General features: G+C 45.7%; 1 protein-coding gene across 1 annotated transcript; it reads right to left on the bottom strand.

Moving 5' to 3' along the window:
- Nucleotides 1-202: 202 nt before the first annotated feature.
- On the bottom strand, nucleotides 203-24,841 carry METTL3 (methyltransferase 3, N6-adenosine-methyltransferase complex catalytic subunit; the record flags this gene model as incomplete). Its single annotated transcript, XM_059837521.1, is given in 11 exon segments — nucleotides 203-348; nucleotides 5,883-5,948; nucleotides 10,266-10,307; nucleotides 10,309-10,378; nucleotides 10,487-10,525; nucleotides 12,437-12,628; nucleotides 14,056-14,280; nucleotides 17,653-17,828; nucleotides 21,988-22,311; nucleotides 23,465-23,739; nucleotides 24,637-24,841. Coding segments are annotated over 11 exon segments (1,658 nt in total), but the record flags the coding sequence as incomplete, so codon positions are not given.
- Between the last annotated feature and the right edge of the window lie 1,507 nt (nucleotides 24,842-26,348).

The raw sequence follows: 26,348 nt of genomic DNA, 5'->3' as shown, positions 1-26,348 counted from the left end.
ATCCCCCGAAAAATCCAAAAAATCCAATTGAAAACCCCCAAAAATCCACTTTAAATCCCAAAAAAATCCCCCGAAAAATCCCAAAAAATCCCCAAAAAATCCTAAAAAAAATTCAATTTAAATCCCTAAAAAAATCCCAAAAAATCCCCAAAAAACCCCTCAATTTTTCTTTTAAAAACCCCACCAAAAAACCCCCAAAAACCCCAAAAACCCCCCCAAGAAGTGACTTTGGTACCAGTTGGGCTGCACGTTGTGGGGGCGGCCGAAGAGTTCGATTTTCCGCGTGCCCGGCGACAGCCGCTCGATCATCCCGTAGATCTCGTCGGGCTTGTGGCTGGTGGAGCGAACCTGGCCCCATTTGGGGCAAAAAAAACCAAATTTTAATTTTTTTACCTTTTTTACCTTTTTTTCACCTGTTTTTTTACCTTTTTTTGCTGATTTTTCCTGATTTTTCCCCATTTTCTGAGGCGATTTTTTGGTTTCCCGCCATTTTTTCTGAGGGGATTCCCTCCTTTTTCACCATTTCATGAGGAAATTTCCCCATTTTTCGCCATTTTCTGAGGAAATTTCTTCATTTTTCTCCTTTTTATGAGAAAATTTTCTCATTTTTCTCCTTTTTGAGGTAATTTCCTCATTTTTCACCATTTTATGAGGAAATTCCCTCATTTTTTTCCATTTTCTGAGGGGATTTTTTGGTTTCCCGCCATTTTTTCTGAGGGGATTCCCTCCTTTTTCACCATTTTTATGAGGAAATTTCCCCATTTTTCTTCTTTTTCTGAGGCAATATCTTCATTTTTCAGCATTTTATGTTGAAATTTCATCACTTTTCACCTTTTTATGAGAAAATTCCCATTTTTCCCCATTTTCTGAGGCGATTTTTTGGTTTCCAGCCATTTTTTTCTGAGGGGATTCCCTCCTTTTTCACCATTTCATGAGCAAATTTCCTCTTTTTTCTTCTTTTTCTGAGGTAATTTCCTCCTTTTTCACCATTTTCTGAGGTAATTTCCTTTTTTTTCCCATTTTTATGAGTAAATTCACTTTTTTTCCCATTTTCTGAGGCGATTTTTTGGTTTCCCGCCATTTTTTCTGAGGGGATTCCCGCCTTTTTCACCATTTCATGAGGAAATTTCCCCATTTTTCACCATTTTCTGACCTAATTTCCTCATTTTTTTCCATTTTCTAACCTAATTTCCTTTTTTTCCCATTTTTATGAGGAAATTCCCATTTTTCCCCATTTTCTGAGGGGATTTTTTGGTTTCCCGCCATTTTTTTCTGAGGGAATTCCCTCCTTTTTTCACCTTTTTATGAGGAAATTTCCCCATTTTTCGCCATTTTCTGAGGAAATTTCTTCATTTTTCTCCTTTTTATGAGAAAATTTTCTCATTTTTCTCCTTTTTGAGGTAATTTCCTCATTTTTCTCCTTTTTCTGAGAAAATTCCCATTTTTTCCCCATTTTCTGAGGCGATTTTTTGGTTTCCCGCCATTTTTTCTGAGGGGATTCCCTCCTTTTTCACCATTTCATGAGGAAATTTCCCCATTTTTCTTCTTTTTCTGAGAAAATTTCCTAATTTTTCACAATTTTCTGAGAAAATTTCCTCACTTTTCACCATTTTCTGAGAAAATTCCCATTTTTTCCCCATTTTCTGAGGCGATTTTTTGGTTTCCCGCCATTTTTTTCTGAGGGGATTCCCTCCTTTTTCACCATTTCATGAGCGAATTTCTTCATTTTTTTACCATTTCATGAGGCAATACCTTAATTTTTAACCATTTCCTGAGGTAATTTCACCATTTTTCAGAATTTCTGTGGAAATTTCCCATTTTTTCCCCATTTTCTGAGGCGATTTTTTGGTTTCCCGCCATTTTTTTCTGAGGGGATTCCCTCCTTTTTCACCTTTTTATGAGGAAATTTCCCCATTTTTCACCATTTTCTGACCTAATTTCCTCATTTTTCACCATTTTCTGAGGTAATTTCCTTTTATTTCCCATTTTTATGAGGAAATTCCATTTTTTCCCCATTTTCTGAGGCGATTTTTTGGTTTCCCGCCATTTTTTTCTGAGGGGATTCCCTCCTTTTTCACCTTTTTATGAGGAAATTTCCCCATTTTTTACCATTTCATGAGGCAATATCTTAATTTTTAACCATTTTCTGAGGTAATTTCACCATTTTTCAGAATTTCTGTGGAAATATCCCATTTTTTCCCCAATTTCTGAGGCGATTTTTTGGTTTCCCGCCATTTTTTTCTGAGGGGATTCCCTCCTTTTTCACCATTTCATGAGGAAATTTCCTCATTTTTCACCTTTTTATGAGGTAATTTCCTTTTTTTCCCAATTTTTATGAGGAAATTTCCTCATTTTTCTCCTTTTTATGAGAAAATTCCCATTTTTCCCCATTTTCTGAGGCGATTTTTTGGTTTCCCGCCATTTTTTCTGAGGGGATTCCCTTTTTTTTTCACCATTTCATGAGCAAATTTCTTCATTTTTTACCATTTCATGAGGCAATATCTTAATTTTTAACCATTTCCTGAGGTAATTTCACCATTTTTCAGAATTTCTGTGGAAATTCCCATTTTTTCCCATTTTCTGAGGCGATTTTTTGGTTTCCCGCCATTTTTTTCTGAGGGGATTCCCTCCTTTTTTCACCATTTTCTGAGGAAATTTCTTCATTTTTCACCATTTTCTGACCTAATTTCCTCATTTTTCTCCTTTTTCTGAGGTAATTTCCTTTTTTTTCCCATTTTTATAAGGAAATTCCCATTTTTTCCCCATTTTCTGAGGGGATTTTTTGGTTTCCCGCCATTTTTTTCTGAAGGGATTCCCTCCTTTTTCGCCATTTTCTGAGGAAATTTCCTCATTTTTCTCCTTTTTCTGAGGTAATTTCCTTTTTTTTCCCATTTTTATGTTGAAATTTCATCATTTTTTTCCCATTTTTATGAAGAAATTTCCCATTTTTTCCCCATTTTCTGAGGGGATTTTTTGGTTTCCCGCCATTTTTTTCTGAGGGGATTCCCTCCTTTTTCACCATTTCATGAGGAAATTCCCTCTTTTTCATCCTTTTTCTGAGGTAATTTCCTCATTTTTTCCCATTTTCTAACCTAATTTCCTTTTTTTCCCATTTTTATGAGGAAATTCCCATTTTTTCCGCATTTTCTGAGGCGATTTTTTGGTTTCCCGCCATTTTTTTCTGAGGGGATTCCCTCCTTTTTCACCATTTCATGAGGAAATTTCCCCATTTTTCTCCTTTTTCTGACCTAATTTCCTCATTTTTCTCCTTTTTCTGAGGTACTTTCCTTTTTTTTCCCATTTTTATAAGGAAATTCCCATTTTTTCCCCATTTTCTGAGGCGATTTTTTGGTTTCCCGCCATTTTTTTCTGAGGGGATTCCCTCCTTTTTCACCATTTCATGAGGAAATTTCCCCATTTTTCACCATTTTCTGAGAAAATTTTCTCATTTTTCTCCTTTTTGAGGTAATTTCTTCATTTTTCACCATTTTATGAGAAAATTCCCTCATTTTTCTCCCTGTTCTGAGACAATTTTCTCACTTTTGACCATTTTTGAGGTAATTCAGTTCGGTTTTAACCCCCGGATTTTGGGGTAAAACTCTCAGATTTTGGTTTTAAACCCTCAGATTTTAAGTTTAAATCCCCAAATTTTGGTTTTTAACCCCCAAATTTTAGTTTTTGACCCCCAGATTTTGGGTTTAAACCCCCAAATTTTGGTTTTTAACCCCAGATTTTGGGTTTAAACACCCAAATTTTGGAATTAAATCCCCAAATTTTGGGATTAAACCCCCAAATTTTGGTTTTTAACCCCCAGATTTTGGGTTTAAACCCCCAAATTTTGGTTTTTAACCCCCAGATTTTGGGTTTAAACCTCCAAATTTTGGTTTTTAACCCCAAATTTTTGGGTTAAATCCCCAAATTTTGGTTTTTAACCCCAGATTTTGGAATTAAATCCCCAAATTTTGGTTTTTAACCCCAGATTTTGAGTTTAAACCCCAAATTTTGGGGTTAAATCCTCAGATTTTGGGTTTAAACATCAAATTTTGGTTTTAAACCCCCAGATTTTAAGTTTAAATCCCCAAATTTTGGTTTTTAACCCCCAGATTTTGGAATTAAACCCCCAAATTTTGGTTTTTAACCCCCAAATTTTGGTTTTTAACCCCCAGATTTTGGAATTAAATCCCCAAATTTTGGTGTTAAATCCCCAAATTTTGATTTTTAACCCCCAAATTTTGGAATTAAATCCCCAGATTTTGGTTTTTAACCCCAGATTTTGGAATTAAATCCCCAAATTTTGGTTTTTAACCCCAGATTTTTGGGTTAAATCCCCAAATTTTGGTTTTTAACCCCAGATTTTGGAATTAAATCCCCAAATTTTGGTTTTTAACCCCCAGATTTTGGAATTAAATCCCCAAATTTTGGTTTTTAACCCCAGATTTTTGGGTTAAATCCCCAAATTTTGGTTTTTGACCCCAGATTTTGGAATTAAATCCCCAAATTTTGGTTTTTAACCCCCAAATTTTGGTTTTTAACCCCAGATTTTGGAATTAAATCCCCAAATTTTGGTTTTTAACCCCAGATTTTGGGGTTAAACCCCCAAATTTTGGTTTTTTAACCCCAGATTTTGGGTTTAAACATCAAATTTTGGTTTTTAACCCCAGATTTTGGAATTAAATCCCCAAATTTTGGGTTTTAACCCCCAAATTTTAGTTTTTGACCCCCAGATTTTGGAATTAAACCCCCAAATTTTGAGTTTAAACCCCAGATTTTGGAATTAAATCCCCAAATTTTGGTTTTTAACCCCAGATTTTTGGGTTAAATCCCCAAATTTTGGTTTTTAACCCCCAGATTTTGGAATTAAATCCCCAAATTTTGGTTTTTAACCCCCAGATTTTGGAATTAAATCCCCAAATTTTGGTTTTTAACCCCAGATTTTTGGGTTAAATCCCCAAATTTTGGTTTTTGACCCCAGATTTTGGAATTAAATCCCCAAATTTTGGTTTTTAACCCCCAAATTTTGGTTTTTAACCCCAGATTTTGGAATTAAATCCCCAAATTTTGGTTTTTAACCCCAGATTTTGGGGTTAAACCCCCAAATTTTGGTTTTTAACCCCAGATTTTGGGTTTAAACATCAAATTTTGGTTTTTAACCCCAGATTTTGGAATTAAATCCCCACATTTTGGTTTTTAACCCCAGATTTTGGAATTAAATCCCCAAATTTTGGTTTTAAACCCTCAGATTTTAAGTTTAAATCCCCAAATTTTGGTTTTTAACCCCCAGATTTTGGGTTTAAACCCCCAAATTTTGGTTTTTAACCCCCAAATTTTGGAATTAAATCCCCAAATTTTGGTTTTTAACCCCCAGATTTTGGGGTTAAATCCCCAAATTTTGGTTTTTAACCCCAGATTTTGAGTTTAAACCCCAAATTTTGGGGTTAAATCCTCAGATTTTGGGTTTAAACATCAAATTTTGGTTTTTAACCCCAGATTTTGGAATTAAACCCCCAAATTTTGGAATTAAATCCCCAAATTTTGGGGTTAAATCCTCAGATTTTGGGTTTTTAACCCCAGATTTTGGAATTAAATCCCCAAATTTTGGAATTAAACCCCCAAATTTTGGTTTTTAACCCCCAAATTTTAGTTTTTAACCCCCAGATTTTGGGTTTAAACCCCCAAATTTTGGTTTTTAACCCCAGATTTTGAGTTTAAACCCCAAATTTTGGGGTTAAATCCTCAGATTTTGGAATTAAATCCCCAAATTTTGGTTTTTAACCCCCAGATTTTGGAATTAAATCCCCAAATTTTGGTTTTTAACCCCCAAATTTTGGGGTTAAATCCCCGGGGCTGTTTTGGGTTGAAATCCGGCGATTTTGGGGTCTCACCTCGGCCACGATGACGTCACAGTCCAGGCCCCGGTTGAAGCCCTGGGGGTTCCCCTTCACCCCCACCTGTGGGAGGGGAAATTCGGGGGGGTCCTGGAACCCCAAAATCCCCCAAATCGCCCCAAAATCCCCAAATCCCCAAAAAACCCAAAATGTCCAAAATCCGCCCCAAAAAATCCCAAAAATCCACCCAAAAAACCCCAAAATCCCCGAAAATTGCCCCAAAATCCCAAAATACACAAAAATCACCCCAAAAAATCCCCAAATCTCCTAAAATTGCCCCAAAATCCCCTAAAATCGCCCCAAAAATCCCAAAATCCCCTAAAATCACCCCAAAAATCCCAAAATCCCTGAAAATTGCCCCAAAATCCCAAAATACACAAACCCCACCCCAAAAAACCCCCAAAATCCCTGAAAATTGCCCCAAAATCCCCTAAAATCACCCCAAAAATCCCAAAATCCCTAATATCACCCCAAAAATCCCAAAATCGCCTAAAATTGCCCCAAAATCCCAAAATACATAAAACCCACCCCAAAAAACCCCAAAATCTCCTAAAATTGCCCCCAAAATTCCCCCTAAAATCACCCCAAAAATCCCAAAATCACCTAAAATCACCCCAAAAAATCCCAAAATCCCCTAAAGTCACCCCAAAAAAAAACCCAAAATCCCCAAAAATTGCCCCCAAAATCCCCTAAAATCACCCCAAAATTCCCAAATCTCCTAAAATCACCCCAAAAAACCCCAAAATCCCTGAAAATTGCCCCAAAATCCCAAAATACACAAACCCCACCCCAAAAAAAAACCCAAAATCTCCTAAAATTGCCCCAAAATCCCCTAAAATCACCCCCAAAAATCCCAAAATCCCCTAAAATCACCCAAAAAATCCCAAAAATCTCCTAAAATCACCCCCAAAAAACCCAAAATCCCTGAAAATTGCCCCCAAAATCCCAAAATACACTCCAAAAAAACCCCAAAATCTCCTAAAATTGCCCCAAAATCCCTGAAAATCACCCCAAAAAATCCCAAAATCCCCTAAAATCACCCCAAAATTCCCAAAATCCCCTAAAATTGCCCCAAAATTCCCTAAAATCACCCCAAAATTCCCAAAATCTCCTAAAATCACACCAAAAAATTCCCAAAATCCCCGAAAATTGCCCCAAAATCCCCTAAAATCACCCCAAAAATCCCAAAATCCCCTAAAATCACCCCAAAAATCTCAAAATCCCCGAAAATTGCCCCAAAATCCCAAAATACACAAACCCCACCCCAAAAAACCCCAAAATCTCCTAAAATTGCCCCAAAATCCCCTAAAATCACCCCAAAATTCCCAAATCTCCTAAAAAACACCCCCAAAATTCCCAAAATCTCCTAAAATCACCCCCAAAATTCCCAAAATCCCCTAAAAATCACCCCCAAAAATCCCAAAATCCCCTAAAATCACCCCAAAAAATCCCAAAATCCCCTAAAATCACCCCAAAAAATCCCAAAATCCCCTAAAGTCACCCCAAAAAAAACCCAAAATCCCCAAAAATTGCCCCAAAATCCCCTAAAATCACCCCAAAAATCCCAAAATCCCCTAAAATCACCCCAAAAATCCCAAAATCCCCTAAAAACACCCCAAAATCCCCTAAAAATGGCCAAAACCACCCCAAAATTCCCAAAATCCCAAAAAAAACCCCAAAAACCCCCAAAATCCCCCAAATTTACCCCAAAAATCCACCCAAAAAAACCCCAAAATCCCAAAAAAAAACAACCCAAAAACCCTAAAATCCCCCAAATTTACCCCAAAATCCACCCCAAAAAAAACCCCAAAATCCCAAAAAACCGCCCCAAAATCCACCCCCAGATTTTCCCCGGGGTTTTGGGGTCAGTTCTGGGGATTTTGGGGTCAATTTTGGGGTCAGGTTTTGGGGTCAGTTTGGGGGATTTTGGGGGTCGGTTTTGGGGTCAGTTTGTGGGTGGTTTTGGGGTCAATTTAGGGGATTTTGGGTCGGTTTTGGAGGATTTTTTTAGGGTCAGTTTTGGGGATTTTGGGCTCAGTTTGGGGTCAGGTTTTGGGGTCAGTTTGGGGGATTTTGGGGTCAGTTTTGGGTCAGTTTTGGGGTTTTTAGGCTCAGGTTTTGGGGTGTTTTAGGGTGGTTTGGAGTGAATTTCGGGGATTTTGGGGTCCATTTTGGGGATTTTGGGGTCGGTTTTTGGGTCAGTTTTGGGGGATTTTTTAGGGTCAGTTTTGGGGATTTTGGGGTCAATTTTGGGCTCAGTTTAGGGTCAGGTTTTGGGGTCAATTTTGGGGATTTTGGGGGTCGGTTTTTGGGATCAGTTTTTGGGGTTTTGAGGCTCAGTTTTTGGGGTGTTTTAGGGTCAGTTTTGGGGTGGTTTTTGGGGTCAGTTTTGGGGATTTTGGGGTCGGTTTTTGGGATCAGTTTTTGGGGTTTTGAGGCTCAGTTTTTGGGGTGTTTTAGGGTCAGTTTTAGGGTGGTTTTGGGGTCAGTTTTGGGGATTTTGGGGTCGGTTTTGGGGGATTTTTTAGGGTCACTTTTGGGGATTTTTGGGGGTCGGTTTTGGGGTCAGTTCTGGGGATTTTGGGGTCGGTTTTGGGGGATTTTTTAGGGTCAGTTTTGGGGATTTTGGGGTCGGTTTTGAGCTCAGTTTGAGGTCAGGTTTTGGGGTCAGTTTGCGGATTTTGGGGTCGGTTTTTTGGATCAATTTTTGGGGGTTTTAGGCTCAGTTTTTGGGGGTGTTTTAGGGTGGTTTTGGGGTCAATTTTTGAGGGTTTTGGGCTCGTTTTTGGGGGGTGAATTTGGGGGTTTTTGGGTACCAGGCAGTGCTCCTTGCCGTGGTTCAGCCAGTGCCCCTTTGGGTCCATTCTGGGTCCATTTTGGGTCATTTTGGCTCATTTTGGGTCCATTTTGGGTCATTTTGGGTCATTTTGGGTCCATTTTGGGTCCATTTTGGCTCATTTTGGGTCCATTTTGGGTCCATTTTGGGTCCATTTTGGCTCATTTTGGGTCCATTTTGGGTCATTTTGGGTCATTTTGGGTCATTTTGGGTCATTTTGGGTCCATTTTGGCTCATTTTGGGTCATTTTGGGCCCATTTTGGGTCCATTTTGGCTCATTTTGGGTCCATTTTGGGTCCATTTTGGGTCATTTTGGGTCATTTTGGGTCCATTTTGGGTCATTTTGGGTCCATTTTGGGTCATTTTGGGTCCATTTTGGCTCATTTTGGGTCCATTTTGGCTCATTTTGGCGGCGTTCAGTTTTCACTCAGGTGTTGAGGATTAATTTTTGAGGGTTTTGGGGTCAGTTTTGGGCGATTTTTTAGGGTCAGTTTTGGGGATTTTGGGGTCAGTTTTGGGCTCAGTTTGGGGTCAGGTTTTGGGGTCAGTTTTTGGGGATTTTGGGGTCGGTTTTTGGGATCAATTTTTGGGGTTTTTAGGCTCAGTTTTTGGGGTGTTTTAGGGTCAGTTTTAGAGTGGTTTTGGGGTCAGTTTTGGGGATTTTGGGGTCGGTTTTGGGTCACTTTTGGGGATTTTGGGGTCGGTTTTGGGGGATTTTTTAGGGTCAATTTTGGGGATTTTGGGGTCAGTTTTGAGCTCAGTTTGGGGTCAGGTTTTGGGGTCAATTTTGGGGATTTTGGGGTCGGTTTTGGGGGATTTTTTAGGGTCAGTTTCGGGGATTTTGGGGTCGGTTTTGGTGTCAGTTTTGGGCTCAGTTTTGGGGTCAGGTTTTGGGGTCAATTTTGGGGATTTTGGGGTCGGTTTTTGGGATCAGTTTTTGGGGGTTTTTAGGCTCAGTTTTTGGGGTGTTTTAGGGTCAGTTTTAGGGTGGTTTTGGGGTCAGTTTTGGGGATTTTGGGGGTCAGTTTTGGGGGATTTTTTAGGGTCAATTTAGGGGATTTTGGGGTCAGTTTTTGGGGGATTTTTTAGGGTCAGTTTTGGGGATTTTAGGGTGGTTTTGGGGTCAGTTTTGGGGTCAGTTTTGGGGATTTTGGGGTCGGTTTTGAGCTCAGTTTGAGGTCAGGTTTTGGGGTCAGTTTTGGGGATTTTGGGGTCAGTTTTGGGTCAGTTTTGGGGTCGGTTTTGGGGTCAGTTTTGGGGATTTTGGGGGTCGGTTTTGAGCTCAGTTTGGGGTCGGTTTTGGGGTCAGTTTTGGGGATTTTGGGGTCGGTTTTGAGCTCAGTTTGGGGTCTGGTTTTGGGGTCAGTTTTGGGGATTTTGGGGTCGGTTTTGGGCTCAGTTTGGGGTCAGGTTTTGGGTCAATTTTGGGGATTTTGGGGTCGGTTTTGGGGGATTTTTTAGGGTCACTTTTGGGGATTTTGGGCTCAGTTTAGGGTCAGGTTTTGGGCTCGTTTTTTGGGGTGAATTTGGGGGTTTTTGGGTACCAGGCAGTGCTCCTTGCCGTGGTTCAGCCAGTGCCCCCGTGCGGCGCCCGGTGCGGATGATCCGCTGCAGCTGATTGGTCTTCACCCAGATGATCTCATCCACCCGCTCGTACCTGCACGGTTTGGGGGACAATTTCAGCATTTTTGGGTTTTTTGGGGTTTTTTGGGGATTTTTTGGGGATTTTTTGGGGGGTTTTTAAAGGGGAGATGTCAAAACTCACCCCCAGAGGTTGAGGCATTCCCGGCCCAGCTCCATGGCTCTGGAATGGGGGGAAATTGAGAAATTTTGGGGGAAAAATGAGGGGTTTTGGGGAAAATTGGGGTTTTGGGGGGGAAAATTGGGATTTTTTAGGGAGAAATTGAGGGATTTGGGGGAAAAATTGAGGGATTTTTGGGGGGAAAACAAGATTTTGGGGGGGAAATTGGGGTTTTGGGGGGAAAATTTGGGATTTTGGGGGGGAAATTGGGATTTTGGGGGGAAAAATTTGGGATTTTGGGGGGAAATTGAGGGATTTTGGAAATAATGGGGGTTTTAGGGAGAAAAATTTGGGATTTTGGGGGGAGAAATTGGGGTTTTTAGGGAGAAATTGAGGGGGGTTTGGGGGAAAAATGAGGGGTTTTGGGGAAAATTGGGGTTTTGGGGGGAAAATTGGGATTTTGGGGGGGAAATTGAGGGATTTTGGGGAGAAATTGGGGTTTTGGAGCGAAAAATTGGGATTTTTTAGGGAGAAATTGAGGGATTTGGAGGAAAAATTGAGGGATTTTTGGGGGGAAAATCAGATTTTTGGGGGAGAAATAGGGATTTTGGGGGGGAAATTGGGGTTTTGGGGGAAAAATTGGGATTTTTAGGGAGAAATTGAGGGATTTGGGGTAAAATTGGGGATTTTGGGGGGAAAAATTTGGGATTTTGGGGGGAAAAAATTTGGGATTTTGGGGGGAAATTGAGGGATTTTGGAAATAATTGGGGTTTTAGGGAGAAAAATTTGGGATTTTTGGGGGAGAAATTGGGATTTTGGGGGGAGAAATTTGAGATTTCTGGAGAAAAACTGAGGGATTTTGGGGAAAATTGAGGTGTTGGGGGAGAAAATTGGGATTTTAGGGGAAAACTGAAGTTTTGGGGGGAAATTTTTGGGATTTTGGCGGGGAAAATTGGGATTTTGGGGGGAAAAATTGGGATTCTGGGGAAAAATGGGATACTGGGGAAAAATGGGGGATTTTAGGGAAGAAAAATAGGATTTTGGGGGTGAAAATTGGGGTTTGGGGGCAGAAATTGGGGATTTTGGAGGGAAAAGTGGGAATTTGGGGTAAATCCTTGGGGATTTGGGGTCACAATGAATTTGGGATAAATCCTGATTTTTTTGGGGTGAATCCTCGTGGTTTTGGGGTAAATCCTTGGGGATTTGGGGGTCACAACTAATTTAGGATAAACCCTGATTTTTTTGGGGTGAATCCTCGGGGTTTTGGGGTAAATCCTTGGGGATTTGGGTCACAATGAATTGAGGATAAATCCTGATTTTTTTGGGGTAAATCCTCGGGGTTTTGGGGTGAATCCTGGCAGATTTGGGGTCACAATGAATTGAGGATAAATCCTGATTTTTTTGGGGTGAATCCTCAGGGTTTTGGGGTAAATCCTTGGGGATTTGGGGGTCACAATGAATTGAGGATAAATCCTGATTTTTTTGGGGTGAATCCTCTGGGTTTTTGGGGTGAATTCTCGGGGTTTTGGGGTAAATCCTGGCGGATTTGGGGGTCATAACTAATTTAGGATAAATCCTGATTTTTTTGGGGTGAATCCTCTGGGTTTTTGGGGTAAATCCTGGCGGATTTGGGGTCACAATGAATTTAGGATAAACCCTGATTTTTTTGGGGCGAATCCTCAGGGTTTTTGGGGTGAATTCTCGGGGTTTTGGGGTAAATCCTGGCGGATTTGGGGTCACAACGAATTTAGGATAAACCCTGATTTTTTTGGGGCAAATCCTCGGGGTTTTTGGGACGAATCTCAGGCTTTTTGGTGCCACTACAAATCCTCTCAGACCGGGGGTGAACCCCGGGTTTTTTGGGGCCAATCCCGGCGTTTTTGGGGCTGCAACGGATTCGGGGCGAATCCTCTCAGACTGGGGGTGAACCCCCGAGTTTTTTGGGGTGAATCCTGGTGGTTTTGGGGCCCCGACCTGCCGGTGACCCAGAGGAAGAGGAAGCCCTCGTCCTGCAGCACGGGGATGTTGAGGCGCCGCATCTCGTCGTCCGTCAGCGTGCCGTAGGGCAGCTCCATGTGGATGTCCCAGGGGGGGTCTGCCATCACCACGGCGAACTTGCCCAGGATGGACACGTCCAGGTAGCGGATGTCGCAGCAGATCCACTGGAAAAACGGGGGGAAAAGGTGAAAAAATGGTGAAAATGGTGAAAAATGGCGAAAAATGGTGAAAAACGGTGAAAAATGGTGAAAAATTGGGGGGAATTGGGGCTCAGGAACTGGCCCAGGATGGACAGGGCCAGAGAGGGGATGTTGCAGCAGATTCACTGAAAAAATGGGGGAAAAATGTGAAAAAATGGTGAAAATAGAGAAAAATGGCGAAAAACGGTGAAAAACGGCAAAAATAGGGGGAAAAGGGGTCAGAATTGGGTCAGAATTGGGTCAGAAACATCTCAGGAACTGGCCCAGGATGGACAGAGCCAGGGAGGGGATGTTGCTGCAGATTCACTGAAAAAATGGGGGAAAAATGTGAAAAAACGGTGAAAATAGAGAAAAATGGCGAAAAATGGTGAAAAACGGTGAAAAACGGTGAAAAACTGGGGGGAATTGGGGCTCAGGAACTGGCCCAGGATGGACAGGGCCAGGGAGGGGATGTCGCAGCAGATCCACTGGAAAAACGGGGGGAAAAAGTGAAAAAATGGTGAAAATGGAGAAAAATGGCGAAAAATGGCCTAAAAATGGCAAAAAATGGCAAAAAATGGTAAAAAAATGGCCAAAAATGGCCAAAAATAGGAAAATTGGGGGGAATTGGGGCTCAGGAACTGGCCCAGGATGGACAGGGCCAGGGAGGAGATGGAACAGCAGATTCACTGGGAAAACTGGGGAAAAAGGTGAAAAAATGGTGAAAATAGAGAAAAATAGCAAAAAATGGCAAAAAATGGCAAAAAAATGGCCAAAAAGGGCCAAAAATGGCAAAAAAGTTGGGGGGAGTTGGGCCTCAGGAACTGGCCCAGGATGGACACGGCCAGGGAGGGGATGGCACAGCAGATCCACTGAAAAAATGGGGGAAAATGTGAAAAAATGGGGGAAAAATTTGAAAAAATGGTGAAAATAGAGAAAAATGGTGAAAATGGAGAAAAATGGCAAAAAAATGGCCAAAAATGGCCAAAAATAGGAAAATTGGGGGGAATTGGGGCTCAGGAACTTGTCCACAATGGACAGAGCCAGGGAGGGGATGGCACAGCAGATCCACTGGGAAAATGTGGGAAAAAGGTGAAAAAATGGTGAAAATAGAGAAAAATGGTAAAAAATGGAGAAAAATGGCAAAAAATGGCTAAAAATGGCCAAAAATGGGAAAATTGGGGGGAATTGGGGCTCAGGAACTGACCTAGGATGGACAGAGCCAGGAAGGGGATGTGGAAAAATTGATATTTATATTCGAAAATAAATTAAAAATAGAATCAAATCACATTTTAATTAAAACCAAAATTAATAAATAATTCATAAATAATGACACGAATTAAAAAAAGCACAAAAAGTTGAAAATCGACCCCAAAAAAAGTTGGAAAAAAATGGAGATAAGGAAATTTACCTGCGGGGGGGAAGAGGCGGTCGGCGCCGGCGTCGGGCGGGGCGCCGCGGGTGGGCGGGGCCGGGGGCGGGGAGCGAGGGCGTGGCCGCGGGTGGGCGGGGCTTCGCGGGGGCGTGGCGGCGCAGGTGTCGATCTCGTAGTGGACGTACTTGCAGGTGTCCATGTGGAAGCAGGTGTTGAGGAAGGAGCAGTCGCCCAGCGACTCGTCCGTGTGCTTGTTGATGATCCGGCTGAGGGAGGGGAAAATCGGGGCGAAAAAAGGAAATTTTGGGAAAAAAATGAAATTTTTAGGGGGAAAATCTGGGGTTTTTTGGGGAAAAATGGGGGTTTTAGGGGGAAAAATGGGGGTTTTAAGAGGAAAAAAGTGAATTTTTTTGAGGAAAAATTGAATTTTTTTGAGGGTAAAATGGAGGTTTGGTGGGGAAAATTTAGGTTTTTTAAAGGGGAAAAATTTGAAATTTTTGGAGATAAAAATGGGGTTTTTAGGGGTAAAAATGGGGGTTTTAGGAGGAAAAAAGTGAATTTTTTTGAGGAAAAAATTGAATTTTTTTGAGGGCAAAATGGACTTTTGGTGGGGAAAATTTAAATTTTATAAAGGGGAAAAATTTGAAATTTTTGGAGATAAAAATGGGGTTGTTAGGGGCAAAAATGGGGGTTTTAAAAGGAAAAATTTGAATTATTTTTGAGGGTGAAATGGAGGTTTTAGAGAGGAAAAAATGGAATTTTTTGAAGGAAAATAAATGGGGGTTTTGGGGTGAAAAATGGGATTTTTTTGAGGGGAAAAATGGGGTTTTTTTGAGGAAAAATTGAATTTTTTTGAGGGTAAAATGGAGTTTTGGTGGGGAAAATTTCAATTTTTAAAGGGAAAAAATTCAAATGTTTTAAGTGAAAAAATGGGGGGTTTTAGGGGCAAAAATGGGGGTTTTAAAAGGAAAAATTTGAATTTTTTTGAGAGGAAATGGAGGTTTTAGAGAGGAAAAAATTGAATTTTTTGAAGGAAAATAAATGGGGGTTTTGGGGTTAAAAATGGGATTTTTTTGAGGGGAAAAATGGGGTTTTTTTGAGGGTAAAATGGAGTTTTGGTGGGGAAAATTTAAGTTTTTTTAAAGGGGAAAAATTTGAAATTTTTAGAGATAAAAATGGGGTTGGTAGGGGTGAAAAAGGGATTTTTTTTTTTTGAGGAAAAAATGGGGTTTTTAGGAGCAAAAATGGGGGTTTTAAGAGGAAAAAAGTGAATTTTTTTGAGGAAAAATTGAATTTTTTGAAGGAAAATAAATGGGGGTTTTGGGGTTAAAAATGGGGGTTTTAAGAGGAAAAAAGTGAATTTTTTTGAGGAAAAAATTGAATTTTTTTGAGGGTAAAATGGAGTTTTGGTGGGGAAAATTTCAGTTTTTAAAGGGAAAAAAATTCAAATGTTTTAAGTGAAAAAATGGGGGTTTTAGGGGCAAAAATGGGGGTTTTGAGAGGAAAAAAGTGAATTTTTTTGAGGAAAAATTGAATTTTTTTGAGGGTAAAATGGAGTTTTGGTGGGGAAAATTTAGGTTTTTTAAAGGGGAAAAATTTGAAATTTTTGGAGATAAAAATGGGGTTGTTAGGGGTAAAAATGGGGGTTTTGAGAGGAAAAAACTGAATTTTTTTGAGAGGAAATGGAGGTTTTAGAGAGGAAAAAACGGAATTTTTTGAAGGAAAATAAATGGGGGTTTTGGGGTTAAAAATGGGGGTTTTAAGAGGAAAAAAGTGAATTTTTTTGAGGAAAAAATTGAATTTTTTTGAGGGTAAAATGGAGTTTTGGTGGGGAAAATTTCAATTTTTAAAGGGAAAAAATTCAAATGTTTTAAGTGAAAAAATGGGGGGTTTTAGGGGCAAAATTGGGGGTTTTAAGAGGAAAAATTTGAATTATTTTGAGAGGAAATGGAGGTTTTAGAGAGGAAAAACGGAATTTTTTGAAGGAAAATAAATGGGGGTTTTGGGGTTAAAAATGGGGTTTTTTTGAGGGGAAAAATGGGGTTTTTTTGAGGAAAAATTTGAATTTTCTGAGGGTAAAATGGAGTTTTGGTGGGGAAAATTTAAGTTTTTTTAAGGGGAAAAATTTGAAATTTTTGGAGATAAAAATGGGGTTGGTAGGGGTAAAAAAGGGATTTTTTGGAGGAAATAATTGAATTTTTTGAAGGAAAAAATCCTAAATTAATGCTTCAAAACCCCAAATAAAAGCCCCAAAATCCTACATGACCACCCCAAAGCCCCAAATAATCCCTCAAACTGACCCAAAATCTGAATTAAACCTCCCAGGCTGACCGGAAGTGCAGGCCTCAGTCCCGAGGCCTTGACACACTCCTCCTCAAAACCCCAAAAAACTCCCCAAAATCTGAATTAAACGCATCAAAACCCCAAAACCCCAGATAATCACCCCAAAATTTGAATTAAACCCCTCATAAACCCCAGATAATCACCCCAAAATCTCAATAACTCATCCCAAACTGACCGGAAGTGCAGGCCTCAGCCGTGAGGCCTTGACACACTCCTCCTCAAAACCCCAAAAAAGTCCCCAAAATCTGAATTAAACGCCCCAAAACCCCAAATAAATGCCCCAAAATCCCAGATAATCACCCCAAAATCCCAAATAAATGCTCCAAAATCCCAGATATTCCCACCAGACTGACCGGAAGTGCAGGCCTCAGCCCTGAGGCCTTGACGCAGCACTTCCGGGGGCCTGAGGCCTTGATGCGCTCCTCCCCAAAACCCCAAAAAACCTCCCCAAAACCTGAATTAAACACCCCAAAATCCCAAATAAACACTCTAAAACCCCAAATAATCACCCCCAAACCCCAAATAAAAGCCCCAAAATCTCAATAATTCACCCCAGACTAACTGGAAGTGCAGGCCTCAGCCCTGAGGCCTTGACACGCTCCTCCCCAAAACCCTCAAAAAAGTCCCCAAAATCTGAATTAAACGCCCCAAAATCCCAAATAAACACCCTAAAACCCCAGATAATCACCCCAAAATCCCAAATAAATGCTCCAAAATCCCAGACATTCCCACCAGACTGACCGGAAGTGCAGGCCTGAGGCCTGAGGCCTTGACGCAGCACTTCCGGGGGCCTGAGGCCTTGATGCGCTCCTCCCCAAAACCCCAAAAAAACTCCCCAAAACCTGAATTAAACACCCCAAAATCCCAAATAAACACTCTAAAACCCCAAATAATCACCCCCAAACCCCAAATAAAAACCCCAAAATCTCAATAATTCACCCCAGACTAACTGGAAGTGCAGGCCTCAGCCCTGAGGCCTTGACGCGCTCCTCCTCAAAACCCCAAAAAACTCCCCAAAACCTGAATTAAACGCCCCAAAACCCCAAATTAATGCCCCAAAATCCCAGATAATCACCCCAAAACCCCAAATAAATGCTGCAAAATCCTAGATATTCCCACCAGACTGACCGGAAGTGCAGGCCTGAGGCCTGAGGCCTTGACGCAGCACTTCCGGGGGCCTGAGGCCTTGACGCGCTCCTCCCCAAAACCCCAAAAAACCTCCCCAAAACCTGAATTAAACGCCCCAAAACACCAAAATAAAGCCCCAAAACCCCAATAATCCACCCCGGACTGACCGGAAGTGGAGCCTGCGGCAGGGCCGCTCGCCGCCCGAGGCCTTGACGCACTCCTCCTTGGTGCCGTGGTCGCAGAACTCCTGCACCTGGGCGCGGCCCCGCGAGCGGAACTTCTCCACGATGGACTGCTCCTTGGCCGTCGTGGTGTTCAGCAGCTCCAGGATCTCCTGGCTCACCTGGCACAAAGGTGGGCCACGCCCACCTCGTTAAGCCCCGCCCAATATCATTTCACTCCACCCACCTGCATAAACCCAATCTGCCATTTAACCCCACCTACCATCTTCTAGGCCCCACCCACCATAACTAAATGCCACCTATCATCTCTAGGCTCCACCCACCACCATTAAGCTCCACCCACCAGCCTTAAAACCCCACCTATATTCTTTAAACTCCACCCACCATCTCTAAACTCCACCCACCACCATTAAACCCCACCCACAACCATTAAGCCCCACCCACCACCCTTTAAATCCCACCTACAATCTCTAGACTCCACCCACCATCCTTGAACCCCACCCACCTTCACTAGACTCCACCCACCACCCTTAAACCCCACCCACCATAGCAAGGCCCCACCCACCCCTGTTAAGCTCCACCCACCAGCCTTAAAATCCAACACACAATCTCCAGGCTCCACCTACCACCATTAAGCTCCACCCACCAGCCTTAAAACCCAACCCACAATCTCTAAACTCCACCCACCATGTCTAGGCTCCACCCACCACCCTTAAACCCCACCCACCATAGTAAGGCACCACCCACCACTGTTAAGCTCCACCCACCAGCCTTAAAACCCAACCCACAATCTCCAGGCTCCACCCACCACCCATAAATCCCACCTACCACCATTAAGCTCCACCCACCAGCCTTAAAACCCAACCCACAATCTCTAAACTCCACCCACCACATCTAGGCTCCACCCACCACCCTTAAACCCCACCCACCATAGCAAGGCACCACCCACCACTGTTAAGCTCCACCCACCAGCCTTAAAACCCAACCCACAATCTCTAAACTCCACCCACCATGTCTAGGCTCCACCCATCACCCTTAAACCCCACCCACCATAGCAAGGCCCCACCCACCCCTGTTAAGCTCCACCCACCAGCCTTAAAACCCAACCCACAATCTCCAGGCTCCACCCACCACCCATAAATCCCACCTACCACTGTTAAGCTCCACCCACCAGCCTTAAAACCCAACCCACAATCTCTAAACTCCACCCACCATGTCTAGGCTCCACCCACAACCCTTAAACCCCACCCACCATAGCAAGGCCCCACCTACCACCATTAAGCTCCACCCACCAGCCTTAAAACACAACCCACAATCTCTAAACTCCACCCACCATGTCTAGGCTCCACCCACCACCCTTAAACCCCACCCACAACCTCTAGACTCCACCTCCCTCCTTAAACCCCACCCACCACCTCTAGGCACCGCCCACCTCATTAAACCCCGCCCACCTTTGTTAGACTCCACCCACAATCATGACGCTACACCCATCACCATTAAACTCCACCCACATCTCTAGACTCCACCCACTACCCCTCAAGCCACACCCACCATCTGTAGACTCCACCCACCACCTTTAAGCTCCACCCACCACCCTTACACTCCTCCCAGCACCATTAAGCTCCACCCACCATCTCCAGACTCCACCCACTCAAACACCGCCATTTTGAAACCCCACCCAAACCCCACCATCTTGAAACGCCGCCATCTTGAAACCCCACCACCTTGAAGGCCGCCATTTTGAAACCCCGCCATTTTGGAAATGCCGCCATCTTGAAATTCCACCATTTTGAAATGCCGCCATCTTGAAACCCCGCCATATTAAAACGCGGCCATCTTAAATTGCCGCTCTTAAAGCGCTGCCATTTTGAAACTCCGCCTTCTTGAATCCCCACCATCTTGAAATGCCGCCATTTTGAAATCTGGCCATTTTAAATGCCACCATCTTGAAATCCCAGCATCTTGAAACCCCGCCATTTTGAAACTCCACCATCTTGAAACCTCGCCATTTTGAAAATCTGCCATGTTGAAACCTCACCATTTTGAAAAGCCGCCATCTTGAAACCCCGCCATTTTGAAACCCCGCCATCGTGAAATGCCGCCATATTGGAACGCCACCATCTTAATACTCCACCACTTTGGAGCCCCGCCATCTTCAAACTCCACCATCTTGAAACCTCACCATTTTGAAAAGCCGCCATGTTGAAACCCCGCCATTTTGAAACTCCACCATCTTGAAACCTCACCATTTTGAAAAGCCGCCATGTTGAAACCCCGCCATTTTGAAACTCCATCATCTTGAAACCTCACCATTTTGAAGAGCTGCCATGTTGAAACCCAGCCATTTTGAAACCCCGCCATCGTGAAATGCCACCATATTGGAACGCCGCCATCTTAAAACCCCACCACTTTGGAGCCCTGCCATCTTCAAACTCCACCATTTTGAAACCTCACCATTTTGAAAACCCTCCATCTTGAAACGCCGCCATTTTGAAAAGCCGCCATGTTGAAACCCAGCCATTTTGAAAACCCGCCATCCTCAAATGCCGCCATATTGGAACGCCACCATCTTAAAACCCCACCACTTTGGAGCCCTGCCATCTTCAAACTCCACCATCTTGAAACCCCACCATTTTGAAACTCCACCATCTTGAAGCCTCGCCATTTTGAAAAGCCGCCATGTTGAAACCCAGCCATTTTGAAACCCCGCCATCGTGAAATGCCGCCATATTGGAACACCACCATCTTAAAACCCCACCACTTTGGAGTCCTGCCATCTTCAAACTCCACCATCTTGAAACCCTGCCATTTTGAAACTCCACCATCTTGAAGCCTCGCCGTTTGAAAAGCCGCCATCTTGAAACGCCGCCATTTTGAAACTCCACCATCTTGAAACCTCGCCATTTTGAAAAGCCGCCATGTTGAAACCCCGCCATTTTGAAACACCGCCATCTTCAAATGCCGCCATATTGGAACGCCACCATCTTAAAACCCCACCACTTTGGAGCCCTGCCATCTTCAAACTCCACCATCTTGAAGATGGCGCCATTTTGAAACTCCACCATCTTGAAGATGGCGCCATTTTGAAACTCCACCATCTGGAAACCTCACCATTTTGAAAAGCCGCCATCTTGAAACCCCGCCATCGTGAAATGCCGCCATATTGGAACGCCACCATCTTAAAACCCCACCACTTTGGAGCCCTGCCATCTTCAAACTCCACCATCTTGAAACCCTGCCATTTTGAACTCCACCATCTTGAAACCTCGCCATTTTGAAACTCCACCATCTTGAAGCCTCGCCATTTTGAAAAGCCGCCATGTTGAAACCCCGCCATTTTGAAACTCCACCATCTTAAAACCTCGCTATTTTGAAAAGCTGCCATGTTGAAACGCCGCCATTTTGAAACTCCACCATCTTGAAACCTCGCCATTTTGAAAAGCCGCCATGTTGAAACCCAGCCATTTTGAAACCCCGCCATCGTGAAATGCCACCATATTGGAACGCCGCCATCTTAAAACCCCACCACTTTGGAGCCCTGCCATCTTCAAACTCCACCATTTTGAAACCTCACCATTTTGAAAAGCCGCCATCTTGAAACGCCGCCATTTTGAAAAGCCGCCATGTTGAAACCCAGCCATTTTGAAACCCCGCCATCTTCAAATGCCACCATATTGGAATGCCACCATCTTAAAACCCCACCACTTTGGCGCCCTGCCATCTTCAAACTCCACCATCTTGAAACCCTGCCATTTTGAAACTCCACCATCTTGAAGCCTCACCATTTTGAAAAGCCGCCATGTTGAAACCCAGCCATTTTGAAAACCCGCCATCTTCAAATGCCGCCATATTGGAACGCCACCATCTTAAAACCCCACCACTTTGGAGCCCTGCCATCTTCAAACTCCACCATCTTGAAACCCTGCCATTTTGAAACTCCACCATCTTGAAGCCTCGCCATTTTGAAAAGCCGCCATGTTGAAACCCAGCCATTTTGAAAACCCGCCATCTTGAAACGCCGCCATTTTGAAAAGCTGCCATGTTGAAACTCAGCCATTTTGAAAACCCGCCATCTTGAAACGCCGCCATTTTGAAAAGCTGCCATGTTGAAACCCAGCCATTTTGAAAACCCGCCATCTTGAAATGCCGCCATTTTGAAAAGCCACCATCTCGAAACCCTGCCACCTTCAAACTCCACCATCTTACAACCCCCGCCATTTTGAAATACCCCCACTTTCAACCCCCGCCATTTTGAAACCCCGCCATCTCCACCCCCCACCCCCTCCCAAACCCCGCCCACCCCCCAAACCCCACCCTCACCTTCTTGCTCTGCTGCTCCTTGGTGGACTGCTGGCTCAGCAGGCTCTCGATCTCCAGGTCCACGTCCGACGCCGCCGCCGCCCTCCGGCACCGCTTGGCCTCCTTCCCTTCCCCGGCCCCGCCCCCCGCCCCGCCCGCCGGCTCCGCCCCCCGCCGCCGCCCTGCCGCCGCCGCGGCAGCCATGGCGGCCAGCTTGGAGTGGTCGGCGCAGGTGACGAGGGCGGGGCCGTCGTGGAGCAGCCCCCGGCGCACCTCGATCAGCTCCTGCGCCGCGAACTTGTGCAGGAGGCTCTCCACCGCCCGCAGCGTCACCTGGGCGTCGCCCTGCCGACAGGTGAGGGGGGGAGGGGACAGGTGAGGGTGGGGGCGCAGCTGGGAGCATCTGGGGAACACCTGGGGACACCTGGGGGCACCTGGGGGACACCTGGATACACTTCTATACACCTGGGGGGACCTGCTGTGTCCCCAGGTGTGTCCCCCCCAGTCCAAGGTGCATCCCCAGGTGTCCCCAGGTATGTCCCACCTGTCCCAGGTGTGTCCCCAGGTGTGTCCCCAGGTATGTCCCTCCCCGCCCTCCAGGTGTGTCCCCTCCTCCCCAGGTGTGTCCCCAGCTGTCACCAGGTGTGTCTCCAGGAGTGTTCCCGCTGTCTCACCTGCCAAAGGTGTGTCCCTCTCCTCCCCAGGTGTGTCCCACCTGTCCCAGGTGTGTCTCCCCTGTCCCAGGTGTGTCCCCAGGTGTAGCCCCCCGTCCCCAGGTGTGTCCCCAGGTGTGTGTCCCCTGTCCCAGGTGTACCCAGGTGTGTCCCCCTCTGTCCCAGGTGTGTCCCCCCCTCCCCAGGTGTGTCCCCAGGTGTGTCCCCAGGTGTGTGTCCCCTGTCCCAGGTGTACCCAGGTGTGTCCCCCCCTCCCCAGGTGTGTCCCCCTCTGTCCCAGGTGTGTCTCCAGGTGTGTCCCCGCCTCCCCAGGTGTGTCCCCAGGTGTGTGTCCCCCTCCCCAGGTGCGTCCCCAGGTGTGTCCCCAGGTGTGTCCCCCCTGTCCCAGGTGTGTCTCCAGGTGTGTCCCCTGTCCCAGGTGTCCCCAGGTGTGTCCCCCCCTCCCCAGGTGTCCCCAGGTGTGTGTCCCCCGCCCCAGGTGTGTCACCAGGTGTGTCCCCCCCTCCCCAGGTGTGTCCCCAGGTGTGTCCCCCCCTCCCCAGGTGTGTCCCCAGGTGTGTCCCCCCCACCCCAAGTGTGTCCCCAGGTGTGTTCCCCCCTCCCCAGGTGTGTCCCCAGGTGTGTCCCCCCCTCCCCAGGTGTCCCCAGGTGTGTCCCCCCTGCCCCAGGTGTCCCCAGGTGTGTCCCTGCCTCCCCAGGTGTGTCCCCAGGTGTGTCCCCCCTGTCCCAGGTGTGTCCCCAGGTGTGTCCCCAGGTGTGTCCCCAGGTGTGTCCCCCCCTGTCCCAGGTGTCCCCAGTTGTGTCCCCCCGCCCCAGGTGCGTACCCCGGCGATGGCGCTGCGGATGGCGGCGGCGTCGGTGGGCAGGGGCGTGGCCAGGTCCGACAGGTGAAGGAGGAGTCGCCGCTCCAGGGCCGGGTCCGGCTCCGGGGGCTCCCCCGGGACACCCTCGGCCCCGCCCCCGGGTGGAGAGGGGGCGGAGCCAGGGGTGGGGCCGAGCGAGGACACGCCCCCCGAGGTGGGGCCGGGCTGGGTGGGGCCGGAGGGGGCGGGGCTGCAGGTGCGGGGGGGCGTGGCCAGAGAGAGATCATGGCGGGGGTCTGGGGGGGGAGATTGTGTTAATTAGCACCTTAATCAATCTTAATTAATGGTTCCTAATTACCCCTAATTCTTAATTAACCCCTAGTGTTAATTGCCTGCCAATTCTTAACTCCTATTATTAATTAATCCCTATTATTAATTACTCCCATTCTTAATTAAACATTATTCTTATACAGACTTCAATTCTTAATTAAGCCCCTATTATTAATGAACCCCCAATTTTTAACCAATACCTATTATTAATTATTTCCTTATTATTAATTAACTGTTATTAATTCAACCCTGCTATTAATGAACTTCATTCATGATTAACCCCTATTACCACTTAGCCCCAATCTTAATTACCTCTATTCTTAATTAACCCCCATTCCTAATTAAGAATGGATCCCTAATTAGCCTTTACCCTCTGATTAAACCCAAACCCTTCATTAATTTCCAGCCACTAACTAATGCTTGACCCCTCGTTAACCCCTGATCAACCTTTAGCCCCTCATTAACCCCATTAATTACCCCTGACCCCTCATTAACCCCCTGATTACCCCCTGACCCCTAATTTACGTGTTTAATTACCCCTCCCCCCTCATTAACTCTGCTAATTGACCTCTAACCCCTCATTAACCCCTTTAATTACCCTCTGACCCCTCATTCACCCCCCTAATTCACCTTTGACCCCTCATTAACCCCTTTAATCACCCTCAGCCCCTCATTTACCCCCCTAATTACCCCTTCCCCCCTCATTAACCCCTCCAATTAACACGTACCCCTCATTAGCTCCACTAATTACCCCTTCCTCCCTTTAATTACCCCTCTCCCCCCTCATGAACCCCCCCTAATTACCCCTTCCCCCTTAATTAACCCTTGAACTCCCCTCAGCCCCTCACGGCCCGGGCCCTCACCGGCGGCCCCGAGCGGGTCCTGCTTCCTGCGCCGCTGCAGCCGCTCCCGGAGCGAGTCCAGCTGCTTCTTGTGGGCCTGGATCGAGCTCCACGTGTCCGACATGGCCCCGGTCGCGATCCTGTCGCGACAGAGACCGGCGGCGGCGATCCTCCGGCTCCCGCTCCCGCCTCACAACACCTAAAGCGGAAGCGGCCTGAAGCGACCGGAAGCCGCCGCCGCCATTTTGAGTGTGGGCAAACCCGTTAAGTTCAACTGCGACCGCCGCCATTTTGAGTTCTGGCACTTCCTTGTTTCCATAGGAACCGCCGCCATTTTGAGTTTGGGCACGCCCATTGAATTCAACGGCGACCGCCGCCATTTTGAGTGCTGGCACTTCCTTGTTTCCATGGGAACCGCCGCCATTTTGAGTTTGGGCATGCCCATTTAATTCAATGGAGACCGCCGCCATCTTGAGTGCTGGCACTTTGTTGTTTCCATAGGAACAGCCGCCATTTTGAAAGCTGGCAGAACCCCGCGCTCCCTCCCTCACGAAAACAAACAAACACAATTTCCATGGCAACCGGCGGCTTTAAAACCGGAAAATTCCCGCCGCGCCGTTCCCACCGACACCGCGCCCCTCCCGCCGCTTCATTCCAAACGCGACCCGCGGCATTTTGATCCCCGGCGAGGGCGCAGCGGCCAGCCCCGCCGCCATGTTGAACCCGGGCACTCCCCCGCTGTTTCCATGGTAACCGCCGCCATTTTGAACCCGGGCACTTCCCAGTTTTCCGTTGCCGCGGCAACGCGCGCCATTTTCCTCGCTGGCCACGCCTCTTTACGGGCACGGCTACGCCGCCATTTTGAGCGCGGGCATGTTCCCATGGCAACCGCCGCCATTTTGAGTGCTGGCCACGCCCCAGTGAGGGCGCCGCCATCTTTGTTGAGGGCGCCGCCATTTTGGAGAGGCCGATTTTGGGGCGAATTCTTTGGATTTTTGGGGTCCCGCCTCACCCGGGGGGCCCCGTTCTTCCCCCTCACCCCCAAATCACACGCGGGAGAACCAGGAAAGGGTTTTAATCGGTTTTATAGGGGAGGCTGGGGGGGGTTTGGGGAAATTTGAGTCCCACCCCCAAAATCAGTCCCCCGGAGTTTCGTTTTCGCCACCCAAATTTGGAGAATTTCCACCCAAATCTGAGGAATTCCCGCCCAAATCCGAGGAGTTCCCGCCTAAAACTGTGGGATTCTCCCTCGAACCGGAGGGATTTTCGCCCAAATTTGGGGAATTCCCGTCCAAAATTCGCGAATTTCCACCCAGATTTGCAGAATTCCCACCCAGAATTGAGGGGTCCGTGCCCGAAACTGAGGAATTTCCACCCAAAACTGAGGAACTTTCACCCAAAATCGTTGAATTCCCACCCAAGTTTTGAGAATTCCCGCCCAAAATTGGAGGGTTTTCCCCCAAATTTGCAGAGTTCCCACCGAAAACTGAGGGATTTCCACCCGAAATTGAGGAAATTTCCCCCAAAGTCGCAGAATTCCCGCCTGGATTTGGGGAATTCCCACCCAAATTTGAATTTCCGCCCAAATTTGGAGAATTTCCACCCAAATTTGAGGACATTTTCCCCAAATTTGAAGAATTCCCGCCCAAATTTGCGGAATTTTCCCCCAAATTTGCGGAATTTTCCCCCAAGTTTTTGGAATTTTCCCCCGGAAGGTTCCGGAAGCCGCCCTG

This window comes from Haemorhous mexicanus, unplaced genomic scaffold, assembly GCF_027477595.1.
Source record: "Haemorhous mexicanus isolate bHaeMex1 unplaced genomic scaffold, bHaeMex1.pri scaffold_124_ctg1, whole genome shotgun sequence".
Classification (NCBI taxonomy): Eukaryota; Metazoa; Chordata; class Aves; order Passeriformes; family Fringillidae; genus Haemorhous; species Haemorhous mexicanus.
The sequence above is the reverse complement of the archived record's forward strand: the minus strand, read 5'-3'. Positions and strand labels throughout refer to the sequence as shown.